The 22,034-nt window shown below is 42.5% G+C and overlaps 1 protein-coding gene across 2 annotated transcripts in view; it reads left to right on the top strand.

The window, feature by feature from the left end:
* trpc5 (transient receptor potential cation channel subfamily C member 5) overlaps positions 1 to 22,034 on the top strand; it is a 136,968-nt gene that overhangs the window by 105,665 nt on the left and 9,269 nt on the right. For both annotated transcript variants that reach the window (XM_003226401.3, XM_062964125.1), the window contains exons 7-9: positions 9,777 to 9,972; positions 18,093 to 18,299; positions 18,659 to 18,700. In XM_003226401.3, the coding sequence (XP_003226449.1) occupies positions 9,777 to 9,972; positions 18,093 to 18,299; positions 18,659 to 18,700 (445 nt within the window). The remainder of the gene's footprint in view (positions 1 to 9,776; positions 9,973 to 18,092; positions 18,300 to 18,658; positions 18,701 to 22,034) is intronic.

Below are 22,034 nucleotides of genomic sequence, written 5' to 3'. Positions count from 1 at the left end.
TGGCAGGAGCACCAGTGGCGAAGTGTGTTAAAGCACTGAGCTGCTGAACTTGCAGACCGAAAGGTCCCAGGTTCAAATCCCAGGAGCAGCGTGAGCGGCCTCTATTAGCTCCAACTTCTGCCAACCTAGCAGTTCGAAAACATGCCAATGTGAGTAGATCAATAGGTACCGCTCCGGCGGGAAGGTAACAACACTCCATGCAGTCATGCCGGCCACATGACTTTGGAGGCATCTACGGACAACACTGGCTCTTTGGCTTAGAAATGGAGATGAGCACCAACCCCAGAGTCAGACATGACTGGACTTAACGTCAGGGGAAACCTTTACCTTTACCTTTTAACTCATGGCACCCATGGGAACTAATAGTAAAGGTAAAGGTTTCCCCTGACATTAAGTCTAGTTGTGTCCGACTCTGAGGGTTGGTGCTCATCTTAATTTCTAAGCCGAAGAGCCGGTGTTGTCCTTAGACACCTCCTAGGTCATGTGACTGGCATTACTACATGTAGCGCCATTACCTTCCCGCAGAGACGGTATCTATTGATCTACTCACATTTGCATGTTTTTGAACTGCCAGGTTGGCAGAAGCTGGGGCTAATAGCAGGAGCTCACTCCACTCCCCAGATTCGAACTATCGACCTTTTGGTCAATGAGTTCTTCAGCTCAGTGGTTTAACCTGCTGTGCCACTGGGGTTCATACATATTAGTGGGAACTAATGCATACCAGAAAATGTAGTTTCTGGTCACTTGAGAGTTACTATTAAAAATAGGTCTAACCCAGGCATGGGCAAACGTCAACCCTCCAGGTGTTTTGGACTCCAACTCTCACAATTCCTAGCAGCCTACTGGTAGGCTGCTAGGAATTGTGAGAGTTGGAATCCAAAACACCTGGAGGGCTGAAGTTTGCCCATGCCTGGTCTAACCCATACTACACTGCATACTACTCCATTCCATAATTTCTGTATGGATTTAATGCAATATTGAAATATTGTCATTAAAAAGCAAATCTGTCAAGAAACTGCACTTAATCTAACAGTTTTACTGCATTATTGAATAGACTTTGAATGCGATTTGCAATTTTAGATAAATGGCAGTTAAAATTTATTTTATTTTCATGGGTTTCATGGGTATTCTTGCTTTGATTTGTTTGCCAGTTCCTTGAGAGTTCCAGCTGCTTGAGTTCTGGTTAACTGAGAACCTCCTGCGTGCATATATGGATATAGACATAGGGATATACACAAACATACATATACTGGGGAATGACAACCTATATAAGATATATCCCTAGGGATGGATCAACACTGCAGAATCTATGCAGTTTAACACCTCTTTACCTACTCTTTTTTCAATGCTATGGGACGCTGGAATTTGGTATTTATTTATGTATTTATTAGTAGTTTGGTATTTATTTATTTATCGTGTCATAAGTGACTTGAGAACTTACAGCAAGTCATTTCTAGTGTGAGAGAATTGGTTGTCTACAGAGACGTTGCCCAGGGGATGACAGAATATGTTACCACCCCCCTGGGAGGCTTCTCTCATGTCCCTGCAAGCTAGAGCTGATAGACAGGAGCTCACCCCATCTCACAGATTTTTACCGGCAACCAGGTCAGCAATCCAACCTTTAGGTCAGCAGTCCTGCCGGCACAAGGGTTTAACCCATTGCACCAATGAGGCTTCTTCTCACCTAGTTTGGTGAGGCCCCGGCTCTCTTTGGCAGAGAAGGCTAAAGATCTTGCAAAACGTTTAAAAGCAATTACGGCTGAACCTTCCTGTGTGCTTGTGTTGCGTTCATATATTGCATCAAACCACATTATTTCAAAGGAACACTTAATAGCTGACATTTGAAAAATATAATAAAAACTGATTGCAGTTTTGTTTTTTTAAAAAAAGGGTTCGATGTTATTTTTAAAGCCATTGAAACTCATACTATTTTTTAAACGTTCTAAATAACAAAACAGTGTGAAGTCAACTGGAGTAGAGAAGAGGGGGATACCATGCTTTGCACTAACTCAAGTAAGTCGGTTCAAGTGTTCCCGTTCCCTCCCAAACACTGGCATGTTATGAACTTTCAAAGGCTAGAGTAATGTTGGGAACATCCAGTCCTTTTTCGTTCAGTTCCTCCTTTGCCGTCATGGTTGTCAGGTGAAACGGGAGAAACAGCCCATTGGGGAGGATTGGGGCAGCCGAACCCATGACGTCAGGCTGGCTTTATTATCTTTCCATTGCAGACAATCCCTGGGATGGATAGATAGTGGTGGGCTGAAAGCCGAATCAGGGACAGAGCTCAGATTTTAACCAGTTGGTGATTGCACAAAAATTACACACAGTGGATTTGCACAAAAGGCAGCCTTTTCCACGCCAGCAACAGCATTTTTTAACCAGAGAACAACCAGAAAGCAGTGTTTTTATCCAAAATGCTGTAGCCTAGGGGAAATATGTCATGCAAAATCCATACCGAAAACAATTGTTTCCCTTTGCACATAAAATGTGAATTTACACATAATAAGTTCCCAATCCAGGATGTTCCCATCCCAATCCAGGATGTGGGCAAAACCTCAGGAGAGAATACTTCTAGAACACGGCCATACAGCCCGGACAAACCCATTATCAGGTGTGTTGTCAAAGGCTTTCATTGCCAGAATCACTGGGTTACTGTGAGTTTTCTGGGCTGTCTGGCCATGTTCCAGAAGCACTCTCTCCTGACATTTCACCCACATCTATGGCACGTATCCTCAAAGGTTGTGAGATCTGTTGGAAATTAGGCAAGTGGGGTTTATATATCTGTGGAAGGTCCAGGGTGGGAGAAAGAACTGTTGTCTGTTGGAGGCAAGTGGGAATGTTGCAATTGGCCACCTTGATTAGCATTGAATGGCCTTGTAGCTTCAAAGTCTGTTTGCTTCCTGCCTGGGGGAATCCTTTTTTGAGAGATGTGAGCTGGCCCTTTTTAATGTTCAACAATCCAATGTTGCAATCGGTTAGCTCGATTAGTATTGAAAAACTTCAGACAGACAAGAATTCTTTCTCCCACCCTGCACATTCCACAAATATATAAACCCTACTTGCCTAGTTTCCAACAGACCTCACAACCTCTGAGGATGCCTGCCATAGATGTGGGTGAAACATCAGGAGAGAATGCTTCTGGAACATTTATTTATTTATTTACAACATTTATACCCTGCCCTTCTCACCTGAGGGGACTCAGGGCGGCTTACAAAAATTGGCAAATTTTAATGCCCCAAATGCAATCATAAAAACAAAACAATACATACAGATCCATTAATAACGTTGTTAAAACACATTATAAAAACCTTAAAAACATATATATAATTAATTCAATTCATCCGAGATCCTCATGTTTCTTCCTTAAATCAGGCCATGTCAACTTTATCATTTACTCATCATTTAGATGGCCATACAGCCTGGAAAACTCACAGCCACCTATTATCCGGTGTTTTTTTCATACTTACGTCTGCTGTTTGAAGGTTTTGGATTGAATTGTTGGCCTGTAATATTATCCAATCCAATCCAGCAGTCTATACAAATACTTTTGGCATACTTTCTTGAAAGGCAGGCTGTGATTTTTGAGAATAACAACTGCATCCTGCTGGTTTTCCACAACTGAATCAAATATGTGATCCGTAAGATATTTCTGTCCCATTGTGTCAATGCATTAGGTCTAGCTGTAGAAGTCGGTTACATTTTGCTAGCTCTTATGCCAAGATGCCAGGAAATGGCACAGCTTCAAAGCCAATGTTTCAATGTGATGATAGGCTGTGTTTAAGCTCTCAGAAAAAGGGCATCAGCACATAATAGAGTGCTTAAAAATGGTACTTGCCATTTGACGGCGAGGCTACTCTGTGACTTGGCAGTGGCCTTTGAAATACACCCTCAAACAGAGGCAAAACACAGAAGGAAGAAAAAAGAGTGGCAGATGATAACACAATGCAAGGAAGCTGAGATTTGGGGAGGGGGGATAAGTCTCATAGCAAACAAAGGAGCAGCAAGGAGATGGCACTAAAGCAATGTCCAAGGAGGGATAGGAACCAAGGCAAGTGCATTTTCCTTCGCCGGAGCGGTTGTTCTGCCACATATCAAATGCCGAAGCCGTCATTACAACACACACACATACTGAATAGACATGCAGCATGAATGCCTTATGAAGAATGGGTAACCCGTGAACCAAGAAATTAAGCCAAAGGTGCTGCATTGCAATGCCTTTCAAGGTGTGCTGGCACCATTGTGCACCATAAATGGAAGAGCAACAATGCTGGGCTGCGGGTTTTGCTTCTGAAGAAGAATGCTGAAAGCAACTGCTTTTAATCTCATTCCACTTCCAGAAGAGACCATGGAAGGGTGTGCAGTCGGTTGGAAATCTGTCACTGTCATGCTATTCCTCATTACTTCCCAAGGCTGGTCTTCATCGCTTCCTCCCCAAAAGCTCCAGCTCTTCAAACGTGTACGATTCCGTGGTGACAAGGAGGAGGTCAAGCCGTTAGTAATTCAAGTTTTATGTTTTGGCCTCTCTGTTCTTGGCACGTTGTCTCTTTCTTTGATGGGCCATCTGGAAAATATGTTTCCAAAAGAGTCGCGGGTCAGAACATGAAACACATGGGGAGGGAGTGCTGAAAACAACAACCGTTAGATCACAAAATCCACCCACCCGTCGGCCACCCGAAGAGCAAAGGACGGCTTAACCCAAGGCAGCCTTGCGAAATTTCTCGGCTCACTTTGCCACGGAGTAGCAGTTGGCACGGGATTGTGGAAACAGAACGGAAAAATGGCTACAGAGTAGGGAGGGAATGGGATGCGTCATCTCTGGTTTCAGAGGCTGTAGTTCAAGGTTGAGGAGATCCTAAGGTGCACCTACACTGTAGAATTAATGCAGTTTGACACCATCTGTGGTGCAAAGCTATGGAATCCTGGGAGTTGTAGGTTTACATGGTCTTCAGCCTTCTTTGCCAAAGAGTGCTGGTGTCTTCCCCAACTACAACTCCCATGATTCCATAGAACTGAGCCATGGAAGTTACACTGGTATCAAACTGCATTAATTCCAGAGTGTGGATGCACCTCTGGATCAAGGTTGGTTTACTCACTAAGGACTGGAAGTCAATTGCCTTTGACCTTCACGGACAGCACCTTGCATATCGCATTCAAAAGTCTATTCCATAAGGCAGTAAAACTGTGTTAGATTGGCTTTTTAATGACAGTATTTCAATATTATGAGGGTTGAATGAAAAGAAATACCTCCACCTTCGTAACTCGTCAGCAGATGGCAATACTGGTATGCGGAAGGTCTTGGCTTGTTCAGTAGACTCTCTTCTACAGTTCCATTTGGTGGGAAGCCTTAGCATTGAACGGTTGAGTTTTTAAAGTGCAAAGTATGGAACCTTGCGCAGACTGTTAATGCGACTTAAGCAATGTGCAGTCATTGAATTCTTGACAGCAGAAGGTGTCACCCCAAAGCAGAGCCGGCCCTAGGTATTTTTCAAGTGTAGGCGAACAGAATTTTGGCGCCCCCCCCTCCCCCCAAACCAATCACTGAAAAATAAAAGCGTTGGATAAGCGAAAATGTTGGATAATAAGGAAGGATAAAGGAAAAGCCTAAAAAACATCAAATTACATTATGATTTTACAAATTAAGCACCAAAACATCATGTTTTACAACAAATAAATAGAAAAAGAAGTTCAAAACATGGTAATGTTATGTAGGAATTACTATATTTGCGAATTTAGCATTAAACATTGAACAGGGATATAGGGCAGTGTGAACTTAGATAACCCAGATAGCCCTCAGTATCAAAAAAACCCTCTAAAATCAGGACAATAAATAAAGAACAACACTCTGAAAACAGAAAAAATCCAGACAGTAAACAATCAGGGACAGCTAACTCCTCCCAAAAAAAGATTCTCCCAGGCAAGAAGAAGCCAGGCCTTGAAGCCACAGGGCCATTAAATGCTAATCAAGGTGATTAATTACAACATTCACGCCTGCTTCAAAGAAAAGTTCTTTCTCCCACTCTGGACCTTCTACAGATATATAAACTCCACATACCTAGCTTCCAAGTTCCCACAGACCACACAATCTCTGAAGGCCCCAAAGGTGGGCTCGCGTGGTGCGAAGGTGGGTCCGCGCCGGCCGGAAGGCCCAGCATGGGCACCGGGAGGCCCAGCACGGCCGCTGGAAAGCCCGAAAAAGAAGGAGGTGGAGAGTGGTGCCCTCCTCCCAGGACGATGGCGCCCCCGGGACGATGGCGCCACAGGCAAGTGTCTATTTCGCCTTATGGTTGGACCGCCTCTGCCCCAAAGGAGATTCATCAGAGAATGCAAGCTGTTTGGTGATTATGTTGATGTGAGTACTGTGCATCGTTGGGCGAGTAAGTTTAAAGATGTTGCGGTGGGAACATCTGACTTGGATGTCCAGAATGATCATCGTATCACTCAGAGAGAAATTTCAAGCATAATTGGCATTTCACAAGAACGTGTGGGTCACATTATTGGTTTGCTTGGCTATCGGAAGATCTGTGCATGATGGGTACCGTGAGACGCTGGTTGCAGAAACAGTGTCGACTTCTTCCGTGACGGCTTCAGAAAACTTGCTCATTGTTGGCAGAAATATATCCAATTGTCTGGTGGTTATGTGGAAAAGCGAATAGTGGTAGTTAAAGAGCACATTCTAAGGATTATTTCTGTGTTTGATTTATTAAAATTTTCTCATCCAAACCCAAGTAACGAAGGTGGAGGCATTACTTTTCATTCAACCCTCATACTAAGAAGTCCATACAGATTGTATGGTATGGTGTACTATGCAGTGTAGTATAGGTTAGACCAGGCACGGGATCCCCAAATATTACTAAGAGGTCCATACAGAGTTTATGGTATGGTGTAGTATGCAGGGTAGTATAGGTTAGACCAGGCATGGGATCCCCAAATATCTCAATTTATGGCAAAAGGCAGGTGTATTGGATGTAGGTTCTGGTGGTTTAACCATTTTAATGTATGTAGGATCTTTGGGTCCAGAATAAAAATCATCCCTAATGAGTTTTCTTCAGTGTAATGTGTTAAAAGCATGGTTTTGGGTTCTCAGGGGCCACCAAACCACACAGTCCCCACCTCAACATACAATATGGGTCAGATGTGGCCAGCCTCTCATAATGGAATGTAGCATTCTGAACATCGATAGAAAACATAGGTAGCAAACATGAGGCATAGATAGATACCTTCCAAAAATGATTCCTTCTGTTGGAGACCGTCAGAGTATACCCTTCAAATGCACTTTATCATATCTTAGACACACACACAATTTTCGATGTACGCCATGGTTAGAAATGGAAAGACCAGCCTTCCTCCAGTGCTGGATTTTTGCATGTCTGGAGTGTGACTGATAAGTGGAATGGATTTTCTTCCATAGCCACTCAAAAGTAGAAGAGAGCAGTGCTGCTGAAATGAGATCTGACACTCTTTTTCTTTGGAATCTTTAGAAGGCAGCTGACATTTTGAGAGATATATAGAGAGTTCCGACTGGAAGTTCAGTCTGTTAGGACACTTAGTTCCTCTACTGGATTAAATAGACTTTGACTCCATACCCAACTGCATACTCCTGAAGTGGGACTCAACATCGGCAGAAAATCTCTGACTTTTATTTTTAATTTTGTCCTAAATCTAAGTCCTAGTCCCAAATAGACTGTTCCTGTTGAATCCATCTTTGAAGGCTAAGCCAACACTGATGCGCCTTTCATTGGTTCAATGGGTCTACTTTTGGTTTGATCAGGGAAAGAGTTTGTTCTACTCTTAATTTTAGTCTGTAAAGGCAGTTACCAAGGAGCTGGATGACTCAATATCTTTAATGGCTCCTTCAAAATTCAGACCGCATTCCACAGCAGATTCAGTGGTAGACAAAGACCTGGCCCATCCTGGAATTCTGTCCATTGGTAGCTGAACATCACCCAATGGAGTAGTCCTGAAACTGGTTTTATTTTAAATTGGTATATTTGTTTTAATCATAATAATGTTTATAATTTTATCACAATTGTGTTGTATGATGCCTGCTTTATATTATTTTATCATTTTATTTTACTTTTATGGCGTTATACTGTATCATTGTGTTTTAATCTGTTTTATTTTATCTGTTCTGTTGATATTGTTTACTTATGTTTTTAATTATGTTTTTTGTGTTGTCGAAGGCTTTCATGGCTGGAATCACAGGGTTGTTGTATGTTTTCCGGGCTGTATGGCCATGTTCTAGAAGTATTCTCTCCTGACGTTTCGCCCACATCTATGGCAGGCATCCTCAGAGGTTGTGAGGTATGGAGAAACTAAGCAACCTCTGAGGATACCTGCCATAGATGTGGGCGAAACGTCAGGAGAGAATACTTCTAGAACATGGCCATACAGCCCGGAAAACATACAACAGCCCAGTTATGAGCTTGGCCCTATGTTATCTGCCCCAAGTGCCTTCGGGGAGATGGAAGCGGGATAGAAAAATAAATAATAATAATAATAATAATAATAATTATTATTATTATTATTATTATTATTTCTATGTTGGTATTGAATGCTTATCTATGTTGGAAACCGCCCTGAGTCCCCTCCAGGGAGATAGAGTGGTATATAAATAAAGTTGTTGTTGTTGTTGTTGTTGTTGAATATAACTGTGTTTATTTGTTTTTTTTAGCAAATCTAACATCCTAAGCCTCTTGCTGCTTTCATTGTAGGAATGAAATGTTACTATTTCAAATCAGTTCATTGCAGATGGCCAATTCTCTCACACAAGAAGCAACTTGCAGTTTCTCAAGTTGCTCCTGACACGGAAAAAAAAAATCAGTTCATACCATTTTCTGGTAAAGGGAGACAGAATCTGTTCATGAAGTCTACTCAGCTGGACTTTCCTGAGAAGGCTCCACCATGAAATGCAGTAGCAATGAGGACTACAATGGAATGGACCATGTATACCAATTAGTAGTAGTAGTATTTATATCCTGTGTCTTCCCTCCCAAAGGAGACTCAAATTGGCTAATGTTATCATGTTTTAATGTTGTCATGAATTCAATACCCATGATCTAGTTTAGGTATAAGTCTCCAATCTTCCATTGGGAAAAATACCAGTTATGATCTAGGACCACATCATGCCCCCCTAGGATCTACCCAATATTATTTGGTTGCTAGTTAGCGTTTAAAGGAGCCCCGGTGGCAAAGTGTGTTAAAGCACTGCTGAACTTGAAGACCGAAAGGTTGCAGGTTCAAATCCTGGGAGCGGAGTGAGCGCCCGCTGTTAACTCCAGCTTCTGCCAACCTAGCAGTTCGAAAACATGCCAATGTGAGTAGATCAATAGGTACCACTCTGGCAGGAAGGTAACGGTGCTCCATGCAGTCATGCTGGCCACATGACCCTGGAGGTGTCTATGGACAACGCCGGGTGTTTGGCTTAGAAATGGAGATGAGCACCAACTCCCAGAGTCGGACACGACTGGACTTAACGTCAGGGGAAACCTTTACCTTTTAGTTAGCTTTCAAATAAAGCATGGCCCTACTGAACCATGAAGTATGCCAAGTAACAGTAGGCCAGTCAGTTTCTCTCTATCTTTCTCTGTCTCAGTCAAGTCCACCTCAAAAGGTTGTCTGGGGAAGAAGAGCATTATTTACCTTGCCATGAATTCATTGGGTGAAAGACTGGAGATGGATATAACAAAAGATAATACATGATCAACCTCTTTACTTATCTATTTATAGCACCAAACCAAACGCAACCAGTAAATAATCATTTGTTTACTCCTTGGCAGGCTCTTTGAGACGCTCCAGTCTCTCTTCTGGTCTGTGTTTGGCCTCTTGAACCTCTACGTCACCAACGTGAAAGCCAGGCATGAATTCACAGAGTTCGTCGGGGCAACCATGTTCGGCACTTACAACGTCATCTCCCTGGTGGTCCTGCTGAACATGCTCATCGCAATGATGAACAACTCCTACCAGCTCATCGCCGTAAGTCAACACAGTGGCTTCCATGATGGTTTCGGATGGAAGTGTGCATTTTGTGGGCCGTACGTCAGTGACCATGGGTGCATCTACATTGTAGAACAGTGATTCCCAACCTTTGGGCCTCCAGGTGTTTTGGACTTCAACTCCCAGAAATCCCAGCCATCTTACCAGCTGTTAGGAATTGTGGGAGCTAAAGTTCAAAACACCTGGAGGCCCAAAGGTTGGGAACCACTGCTGTAGAATGACTGCAGTTTATACCATTTTATCTGACATGACTCAATGCTATATAATCCTTGGAGTTGTAGTTTTACAAAGTTTGCAGCCTTCTCTGCCAAAAGGAGTGCTGGTGTCTCACCTTACAAAACCCAGGATTCCATAACATTGAGCCATGGCCATTAAATTGGTGTCAAGCCACATTAATTTGACAGTGTAGATGTATCCAAAGTTACTGGTGACATCACAGAAGGTGAGCCAGGCCCTGCTGCTTACTTGAAGAACTGTATCTTTTTTTCTCCAAGTTCAACTCAGAGGAAAATATGGCCAGAATTCTACATACACTACATAATTGTTAACTTTCTTCGTTGCAATGCTAAGTAACTTCTTCTGACTTGATTCCCACCCTCCATCTCATTTTGGCTGATCAAGTAGCAGTCACTGTGAGTGACAGAGATCTGTTCTCTTCTTAACTGGGATGCAATTGACTGATGTTTCCATCTTTCTTCCAAAAGTAATCTCCAGTACCACTATCAGAATTGGGATCCCTCTTGTAACTCATCATTGCACCAGAGGTCGACAGCAGGATTGGATGAAAACGTTAGTCTTCTGTATTCTTATCAACAAGAGAATAGATCCTGTCACTTGCAGCGACTGTCACCTAATAAATTAGAATATGGGTATTTCTACAACCTCTATATATTCCCCATGCTATTAAATATGTAGGGATTGTGAACTCTTAAGTCTAAGTTATGTATTTTTAACTGTAATATTGAATTCCATCCTATTTTTTTAAAATACAAAAGAGCAAATTGTAACCTAGACTCACAACCTCTTTTTCCTGAGCGCTGTTCCTACGAAGGTTACTGTGCTTCTTCATAAGCTCCCAATTTCCAAACCATCCAATTTCTTATCCAGAGAGAGAGAGATATGACCATACCCTGATGAACAAAGCATAATTGGAGTTATGTCACAGTTATGTAACATGAGCTTACTAGTGAATTGTGGACAATTTTGGAGTATTTTCGGATTCTGGACAAGGGATGCTCCACTGGTTCCCCCAAATCAGAAGAGTGGCCAGTGTGTTTTCTGCAAGGGTGCTTTCCTTCTCTAAATATCTTCCGAAAGATGACACTTGGCTGGGTAACTGCAGACGGTGTGTGTCACCATGGCACTAAAAGGGCAGTGAGATTTATCTCCAAAAAGGAGGGCTGGCTGGCTGGCTGGCTGACTCTATTACTCACTTGAAGCAACAGGGTGGATAATGAGAACGGCTGATAGGAAGCATTATTTCTCTCCCTGTCATTCTGCACCGGGGCCTTGGGAGAGCTAGTGTCTGTGTACGGATTTGGATGAGGAAGACTCAAGCCTGAAAATGATACATTTGGAAATCAAACAACTACTCAGTAACCTTTGCGTTCCTTAAATGGAACTCCTTCCAAGGCACGGAGAAATGAAAACAGAAACCTTTTAAAATCATTCTTTTTAACTCACACCATTTTTATTATGTAAAACAACATACAAGAGCCACATCTATAGTGCTATATAATGCAGTTCAATGCATTATATGAGTCTACACTGCAGTTTCAAACAGCATGATATGGAAGTATAGATGGCATCAAGGCTAAGCGACAGAAAACAATGTCAAAGCATTTGCTAAAAATTAAAATGGTAAATGGAATTAAACTAAGGGTGGCTCTACAATGCAGAATGAAAGCAGTTTGGCACTGCTTTAACTGCCATGGCTCAATGCTGTGGAACAATGGGAGTTGTAGTTTTACAAGGTCTTTCGCCTTCTCTGCCAAAGAGTGTTGGTCCCTCACCAAACCTCAACTCAGAAGATTCCATAGAATTTAGCAATGGCACTTAAAGTGGTGCCAAACTGGATTCATTGCCAGCATGCCATGTAAGAAGAAGGAACATTAACCTCAGTATATTTTGCCTCCTTCATTTGGGAAGCAGTTCCCAACTGACCCACAAGTCAGTTGCATTATGTGTCCCAGGAAGAGTAAAAATAATCCAACCAAGGGAATCATAGCTTTGCTAATTGAAATCCAGGGATGACTCCTGCTGCATAAAGTTATCCTAATGATATTGAATGTGCTCCTGTTCATCTTGGTGATGCCACTTTTTGAAGATGTGCCCAACCTTTGGGTACAACTCACAGGCAGAATGGCATCCCTTTTGGTGCCTGGAGAGGGACCAAAATACCCAGAAGAAGCCATGAAAGAAGCCGCCCCAGTGCACTGAGTCAGACCTGACAAGCAAAATTAATGTTCGCTCTTGCTACAAAATTAATTAAAGCCAAATAAAATACAGAAGGAAAACCAGCCCTGCTCCCCCTCTGAGTTCCCTTCCCGAACTTTTCTTCCTTGCTCCCAAAAGAGGGGGAAAAGAAAAAAAAAGGGAAGGATGGGTATAATTAAAGAGATCTGCCTGGGAAAAGGGCCAAACGTGAAAGGAGAAAGCTAAAAATAATATAGAAGAAACATAATCGACACCAGCTCTTTTTCATCAGGGTTGGGCAAAATCGATGCACTCCAGAGCCCAATGGAGCCTCTAAAATTGGTGATGAAGGTGAGAAGTTTGAAGGGTGCCAAGTTGGAGGCGATTTTTTTTTTTGCCACACTCCATTTCCCATAAGTCTCATCATTACCAGCCGAGGATTATTGGAGATGGAGTCCAGAAACCTCTGAAATGGCAAAGGTTTCCAAACTGCAACAAGGAAAAGGGAGGGAGACAATTGAGCCAGTTTCTTCTAAGTCTGGTGGGGAAAGAGAAAGATAGAACCACGGTAGAGAAAGAAATAAAGACGTTGCTTATCTCTTTACCCATCATGATTTCCTCTCCGGCGCTTTCGGAGAACTATTTTTGACCCATGAATTTTATGGTCATCTGATTTATCTGGATATTAAAAGCAAAACAGCAAGACGTTTGGATTGAATTTGAGGCAGGTCAAAGAATACTGCCAGACTGCTAGATGACTTGCATCAGGCAATTTTATGGAGGAAATCTAGAAAAAAACCCCAGCTTTATGGGAATACAAATACAAAGAAAGAGAGAGGTCCAACACACCTTTGTTAGCAAGGTGTAGCTGTTGAGGGTGGAATTCTGCTCCTCCAAGAAACTGTCATCCAGCCCCCAAATGTCTAGCATTGCAGTACTATAAATCAAAACTTCACTCAAACACAGTCAGGAACTCCAGGCATCTATCCCCTAAATCACAACAGCAACATAATAATAATAATAACAATAATAATAATAATAACAATAATAATAATCCCCCCGCAGGTGCCACCTTGACATTGTGGGGGGGCTTAACCATTCCGAGGATGCTGAGGGTGAAGTCAAAAATCAGAAACTCCTCAAAGCACAACAGACAAAAAACCAGTACAAGAAAACCGCACTGCAAACTAGAGCTGACAGCTGGCACAACAAAACATTGCATGGAAAGTTCCTTGACAAAAGTGAAGGAAAAGCTGATAAGGAGAAGACCTGGCTCTGGCTCACGAATGGGACCCTGAAGAAGGAGACAGAAGGCCTGATCCTTGCAGCCCAGGAGAACAAAGCCATCAGAACAAATGCAATTAAAGCCAAGATCGAAAAATCAGCTGTTGACCCAAAATGCAGACTGTGCAAGGAAACCGACGAAACCATTGATCATCTCCTCAGCTGCTATAAGAAAATTGCACAGACAGACTAAAACAGAGGCACAACTACATGGCCCAAATGATTTATTGGAACTTATGCCTCAAGTACCACCTCCCAGCAGCAAAGAACTGGTGGGATCACAAACCTGCAAAAGTATTGGAAAATGAGCACGCAAAGAGACTGTGGGACTTCTGAATCCAGACTGACAAAGTTCTGGAACACAACACACCAGACATCACAGTTGTGGAAAAGAAAAAGGTTTGGATCATTGATGTTGCCATCCCAGGTGACAGTCGCATTGACGAAAAACAACAGGAAAAACTCAGCCACTATCAAGACCTCAAGATTGAACTTCAAAGACTCTGGCAGAAACCAGTGCAGGTGGTCCCAGTGGTGATCAGCACATTGGATGCCGTGCCAAAAGATCTCAGCCGGCATTTGGAAACAATAGACATTGACAAAATTACGATCTGCCAACTGCAAAAGGCCACTCTGCTGGGATCTGCACGCATCATCTGAAAATACATCACACAGTCCTAGACACTTGGGAAGTGTTCGACTTGTGATATGAAATCCAGCATATCTATCTTGTTTGCTGTGTCATAATAAAATAATAATAATGATAGGTTGCTGTGAATTTTCCAGACTGTATGGACATGTTCCAGAAGCATTCTCACCTGACATTTCACCCACATCAATGGCAGGCATCCTCATGTAGGTGAAACATCAGAAGAGAATGTTTCTGGAACATGGCTATACAGCCTGGAAAACTCACAGCAACCCAGTGATTCCAGCCCTGAAAGCCTTCACCAACACATTGAACATAATCATAATGTAAGTATTTATTGCACGTCTCTTCTCAAAATGGGGTAGAACACAATTAACATATGTCACAACCTCTGAGGATGCCTGCCATCGATGTGGGAAAAACATCAGGAGAGAATACTTCTGGAACATGGCCATACAGCCCAGAAAAACACACAACAATCCCACAACTAACATATAGGTAGAAAATAAGACCATTAAAACACACATATTAAAAGACATGAATGTTAGCTCAAACACATTATTATATCGAATATTGTTTGATATATATTCCATTCCCAATTTAATGTGCATTTTCCAGGTGCTGGGATACTTCTAGGTTGCACTTTGGCCTTAAAACTGCCGGGACAATGGACAAATTATTTGGATTTGGGGTTCAATTCCCTCCTGACTATTCCATAGACCATAACCCCTCATGGTATCTGAAAAACCCTTCTTTTTCTCAACTGCAAATTGTGGACAGCGAGTGACAATGCACAATAAAATCCATAGGGCTGAGGAAGGTGGGAACATTGGTGTGATTGGATGTAAACATTAGGGAGAATTTCGGTGTGATTTTGGCAGAAGACATATCCCATTATAACCCCCAAATTGGAGGGGCTTATAATCCTACTCTCAAACATGCAGTAATGCATGATATTACACACCCAAATTTAAAAGGATAGTGTTCTTTGGATCTGGAGGTGGTCTTTGGAGACCGCCAACACTGGATGCATCTTTATGTAAGGGGCCGGGTTGTGGCGCAGGCTGGTGAGCAGCTGCTGCAATAAATCACTCTGACCATGAGGTCATGAGTTCGAGGGCAGCCCGTGGCAGGGTGAGCACCCGTCAATTAAAAATTAAAAATATATAGCCCCTGCTCGTTGCTGACCGAAAGATAGTTGCATCTATCAAGTAGGAAATAAGGTACCACTTATAAAAGTGGGGGGGGGGGGGCAAGTTTAACTAATTTACGATGTTGGAATGAGGAAGTGCCATCAGAGTGGATGATGAAGCAGCTGTTCCCCCCTGTGGCCAGAATCGAACATCCCCTCAGGAGAAAGTTGAATTGCCTCTGCGTCTGTCTGTCTGTCCGTCTGTCTCTGTCTCGGTTCAATGTGTTTATGGGCATTGAATGTTTGCCCTGTATGTGTATAATGTGATCCGCCCTGAGTCCCCTTCAGGGGTGAGAAGGGTGGAATATAAATACTGTAAATAAATAAATAAATAAATAAATAAATAAATAAATAAATAAATAAATAAATAAATAAATGATGCAGTTTGACACCACTTTAACTGCCATGGTTCAAATGGATGGTATCCTGGGAGATCTTCTCTGCCAAAGAGTGCTGGTGCCTCATCAAGCTGCAACTCCCAGGTTTCCATAGCATTGATCCATGGCAGTTAAAATGTTGTCAAACCACATTAATTGTATAATGCACCCGTTGTTCCTATACTTCCCCATGTTGGGAACAAGGAACAAAACCTTCTCTGGCATCCATAACAATATGACCATTACAAAGGGATTTTTAAAGGAGCATTTTCATGCACTGAACATTGGGAGAAAACAGCAGCCTGGCTTTTAAAAGAAACAGAGGAATAGCCAAGCTGGCAAGGTAAATGCAAATGCAAATCTGAGTGACAGCTGGGAGGAAAGGCAGCGTTGTTTGTGGCACGGAGCTCAGGAGGGATGTGACCTGAGGAACTTGAGAAAGGGCAACGGACGCCCGTCTGGGGACAATGACAGTGTCGCCATAGAAACAAAGGCCATGGTGCAGAACATGGGAAGGTTGGATGGCGTGTTGTAAAAACACCTGAGCGAGGAGAAATCAGGCAGGATCTGGTGCCTTTTGTGGCCTTTTCCACGTGTTAGGCATTGGATGCATCAACACTGTAGAATGAATGCAGTTTGACATCACTATAAGTGCCATGGCTCAATGCTATGGAATTGTGGGAGTTGTAGTTTAGAGAATAATAATAATGTGCTTTATTTATATTCCGCTCTATCTCCCCAAGGGGATTCAGAGCAGATTACAGGGTACATATAGGACAATGGTGGCACAGTGTGTTAAAGCGCTGAGCTGCTGAACTGCTGAGCTGCTGAACTTGCGGACCAAAAGGTCCCAGGTTCAAATCCCGGGAGCGGAATGAGCGCCCGCTGTTAGCCCCAGCTCCTGCCAATCTAGCAGTTTGAAAACATGCAAATGTGAATAGATCAATAGGTACTGCTCCAGTGGGAAGGTAACGGCGCTCCATGCAGTCATGCCAGCCACATGACCTGGAGGTGTCTACGGACAACGCCGGCTCTTCGGCTTAAAAATTGAGATGAGCACTAACCTCCAGAGTTGGTCACGACTGGACTTAACGTCAGGGGAAACCTTTACCTTTACCTATAAGACAAATATTCAATGCTGTTATACAATTGACAACAAAGACAGACTGTACACAAACAGAGGCAAGGTTTCCCTCTTTTTTACATCTCTGGCATCTGGACGCTGTGCTTGACTCGGCCATGTGAAGGTGCTGTTGTTTCATTTTTCCATGCCGAGGAGCCTGTTGTCCATGGATGCCTTCCTGATCAAATTAGCGGGATGTTTTCAGGGATGCCTTTTCCCTCTCCACCAAAGTAGTACCTATTTATCTACTCACATTGCTGTTTTCGAACTGCTAGGTAAGCAGAAGCTAGGGCTGACAGCGGGAGCTCACCCCAACCTTCTGGTTGGCAAGATCTTCTGTAGCTGGCGGTTTAACCCACTATGCTAGCCAAAGAGTGTACTGGCACTCTTTGGCAGAGAAGGCTAAAGACCTTTTAAACTATAACTCATAGCATTCCATAGCATTGAGTCATAGTAGTTAAAGTGGTGTCAAAGTGCATTCATTCCAACCATCTAAACTGTGTAGTACTCAATCTGAATATACTTTCTTTGTTCTTTGGCTCAATTTTAACATGTCCATTCATCCCCTCTTGATTTCCAAAAACTAATATTAGGTTTTCATTGGGACACATACCTATTATTTATTTATTTATTTATTTATTTATTTATTTATTTATTTATTTGCTACATTTATATGCCGCCTTTCTCACTCCGAAGGGGACTCAGAGCGGCTTACAAATTAAATTTACATACAATATTATATTAGCATAGTACAATACTGGTAATAAATTACTATATTGTACTGTATCAATATATTGTAATATTATTAGTAATATTACATGTAAAATATAATATAAAATTAATATTATGATATTGTATTATTAGTATTATATCATATTACAATATAATATTATGAATATTATATTATTATATTATATACAATATGTTATAATTATACCTATTGCAAATTATACCTCTTGCTTCTGTCCTGTTTTACTCTTCACACCTGTTGTTACTCAATGCATGAAGGCCTTGCGATCAATGCAAACCAATCACCCTTTTCTGGTGTCCTTCCCCTAGGACCATGCTGACATCGAATGGAAGTTTGCCCGCACCAAACTCTGGATGAGCTACTTTGACGAAGGGGGCACCTTGCCGCCCCCTTTCAACATCATCCCCAGCCCCAAGTCCTTCTGGTATCTCTGCAAATGGATCCACAAGCAGCTCTGTCCATCCCAAGATCCAGACGACGATGAGAAGAAACACGAGAATCTGAAGACCTTCACGGTATGGAGGGATATTCTGGCCAAGCTTTGCTTTAGCATTTACTGCTACTTGGTGGTGGCATGAAACTGCTGGCTAGTGGAGAGGTGCAACATTTTACAACAGTAGAGCAAAGTGCACCCTAGATTAAGCATGGGCAAACTTGGACCCTCCAGATGTTTTGGACTTCAGCTCCCACCATTCCTAACAGCCTCGGACCCTTTCCTTTCCCCCCTCAGTCGCTTAAGTGAGAGGCCGTGGCTAAGACCAACAAGCGGACCATCAAGGAGAACTCTTCTTAAATACTTAAGAAATTCCCTTACAAGTACCAAAGCTAAAAATACAATGTGTGATCCTTTAATATGTGTCTCTTTTTCCGCCAGGAACGTCATGCAGACAACTTGATTCAGAATCAGCATTACCAGGTAAAAAAATCTATTCAAAGAAGTAACCTGAATATATTTTCTTTATTTGTCTTGAGCGTCAATTTGCTCTTTTTTTCCACTCTTGTATGCCTTTTCTCCAGCTTAGCAAGCTCCAAATGCTTGGGTAACGCCTCAAACCCAGATAGCATGATAGTGATAGGAGGAGTCATGCAACACTTTGAGAAGGTATCATTTGTGGAAGACTAGTTTATGACTGATTCCCTGGTAGCACAGTGGGTTAAACCACTGAGCTACTGAATTTGCTAACCGAAAGGTCAGTTGTTCAAGTCCGGAGAGCAGGTCAGCCTCAGCTTCTGCCAACCAATCAGTTCAAAAACATGCAAGTGTGAGTAGATCAATAGGTACCACTCTGGTGGGAAGGTAACGCTGCTCCATGTCGTCATGATGGCCACATGACCTTGGAGGTGTCTATGGACAAAGCCGGATCTTTGGCTTAGAAATAGAGATGAGCATCAACCCCCAGACTCGGACACGACTAGACTTAATGTCAGAGGCCAACCTTTCTTATACCTAGTTTATGACATTTATTTGTTATTTGTTCTTAGGTGCTTTCAAGTCAACTCTGACGTATCTTAAGGTTTCTGGGCAAGATTTCTTCAAAGGAAGCTTGCCCATACCTTTGCCTTTCTCGGAGGCTGAGAGAGTGTGACTTGCTTAAGGTCACCCAGTGGGTTTCCAGGGCTGAATGGGAATTTGAACCCTGGCCTATTGGACTCCTAGTCCAAAACTCAAATCGCTAAATCTTCCTAGTGCCCAGGACATCCATACCCCGTCTTTGACATGGATATGCCTTCTTTTTTTCTACCACGACACTCAAAATGCACATGGGTGGATCCCCACCTAGATTCTGACCAGAACCACACTTGCTTAGTTTCAGCTTTGAGTAATTTTCCTGCTTCTCTAACCCTCTGGTTGAAAAGAAATTTCTCTTGGACTGAAACTAGGATTTTGGCACCTCTTGGGACTTGTCACAAGGAAACGAGCACATTGTCTCAGGCGTTCACACATTGGCAAGGCTTATGCAGTGCTTCTGAGAAACGTGCAGATTTAAAAATGCGACTGTTCATCATTGGAGGAAAAAAACAGAAACATGGGGATAGGAAGAGATAGGAAGAGAATCAACTCGTTTGCATTAAAAAGACCAAGAAATGGATTCTGGACCAAAGCAAGCTTGAGCTCTCCTTAGAATCCAAAATGACTGGACTGAGACTGTTGGTGTTTTGGATATCAGGAAATGACAAGAGTCATCAGAATAGAAAGTCATGCTTGGCAAGGCAGTAGGAAAGGAGGAAGACCACATTAGGGATGAATGGACTTGGTAAATGAAGCTATTGGTCCTGAGTCCACAAGACATCAGCTGGGCTACCAAGAACAAAATGTGTTGTTGTGGGCTTTCATGGCTGGAATCACAGGGTTGTTGTGTGTCACAACCTCTGAGGATGCCTGCCATAGATGTGGGCAAAACGTCAGGAGATAATACTTCTGGAACATGGCCATACAGCCCAGATAACACACAACCCCCAAAACAAGGTTACTTGAAGGTATCTCTTTCATGGAGTTGTCTTAAATCAAATTTCATGAAAGACCAAGATGACTAAACGGAGGCTGTCAAACTTTGAACGTATCATGAAAAGGTATGGCTTTCTAGAAATCATGTTTAGAAAGGTAGAAGGCAGGAGGAAAAGTAGAAGACCCCATTCCAGATGGGTGGATTCCATCAAAAAAAAATCACAGATGCCCTGAATTTGGAAGATCTGGCAGAACTAATGAAGTCTCTCATTGGGTTGCTGTGAGTTTTCCGGGATGTATGGCCATGCCTCCTGATGTTTTCCCACATCTATGACAGGCATCCTCAGAGGTCGTGAGGTCCCACAACCTCTGAAGATGCCTGCCATAGATGTGGGCGAAACATCAGGAAAGAATGTTTCTGGGACATGGCCATACAGCCCAGAAAACTCACAGCAACCCAGTGATTCCAGACATGAAAGCCTTCAACAACACAAGTCTCTCATTCATGGGGGAGTCATAAATTGAATTTGGCTTGAAGATAGCTAATAATAACACCAATAAGCAAACCTGTTGCTCATTCCAATGGACATTTCGGTGAATTTTGCCCTTCAAGAATCCACACTGTTTTAATCCCCAGAGAGGAAACCATTGGCCTCGTCATCCTTTTTTCCCAATGTTTTGACGCAACACACAATTTTGTTCTCAGCTTGTCGAGCTTCGTTAGCTCTTCCAATTAAAAGATTTACTAAGATTAAAGGATCAAGGACAGCATTCACTCAGACTTACATATTAGCCTTGGAAATAAGTAAAAAATATAAGATACTTCAACATAATTGTGAGTTTTCATTTGCAGGCAAGATATGTTATCGCCTTACATTGGCTTCGAGGACAACATGCTCAAAGATGCCTTTTCTAACCTGACCATTCTTATGCCATTGTAGACTTTGACAAAGTAAAAAGCAAAATGGGGAGGACTTTTGAGAAAAGACTTCATTTCTGGGTTGCTTTGAGTTTTCTGGGCTGTATGGCCATGTTCCAGAAGCATTCTCTCCTGACGTTTCTATGGCAGGCATCCTCAGAGGTTGTGAGGTCTGTTGGAAACTAGGCAAATTTATATATCTGTGGAATGTCCAAGGTGGGAGAAAGAGCTCTTGTCAGTTTGAGGCAGCTGTGAATGTTATAATTAGCCAGCGCGATTAGTATTGAATAGCCTTTCAGCTTCTAGGTCTGGCTGCTTCCTGTCTGGGGGAATCCTTTGTTGGGAGGTGTTAACTGGCCCTGAATGTTTCTTGTCTGGAATTCCACAGTTTTCAGAGTGTTGTTCTTTCTTTTTAAAAAACTGGTTGTTAGATTTTGTTCATTTTCATGGTTTCCTCCTTTCTGTTGAAATTGTCCACATTTTTTGTGGATTTTCATGGCTTCTCTGTGTAGTTTGACATGGCGCTTGTTAGAGTGGTCCAGCATTTCTGTGTCCTCAAATAATATGCTGTGTCCAGGTTGGTTCATCAAGTGCTCTGCTATGTCTGACTTCTCTTGTTGGATTAGCCTGCAGTGTCTTTCATCTTCCTCGATTCCTAGATTTCAATGGCTTCTCTGTGTAGTCTGTCATTGCCTCCATACAAACCTCATAGAAAGATGACTTTGGGATACTGCATTTCCCAGTATTCCCTGTCACCTCTGGTATGGAGACGTAGTAGAGTTTGGAGAAGATATTACAAGTCCCCAAATTCCCCCAATGGTGGATCCACACTTGCTATCGGATTCCGAGAGGAGTTGTCATTGCTGCCAATGTGACCACTTTCTC

This window comes from Anolis carolinensis, unplaced genomic scaffold, assembly GCF_035594765.1.
Source record: "Anolis carolinensis isolate JA03-04 unplaced genomic scaffold, rAnoCar3.1.pri scaffold_12, whole genome shotgun sequence".
In the NCBI taxonomy this organism is placed as follows: domain Eukaryota; kingdom Metazoa; phylum Chordata; class Lepidosauria; order Squamata; family Dactyloidae; genus Anolis; species Anolis carolinensis.
The sequence above is the reverse complement of the archived record's forward strand: the minus strand, read 5'-3'. Positions and strand labels throughout refer to the sequence as shown.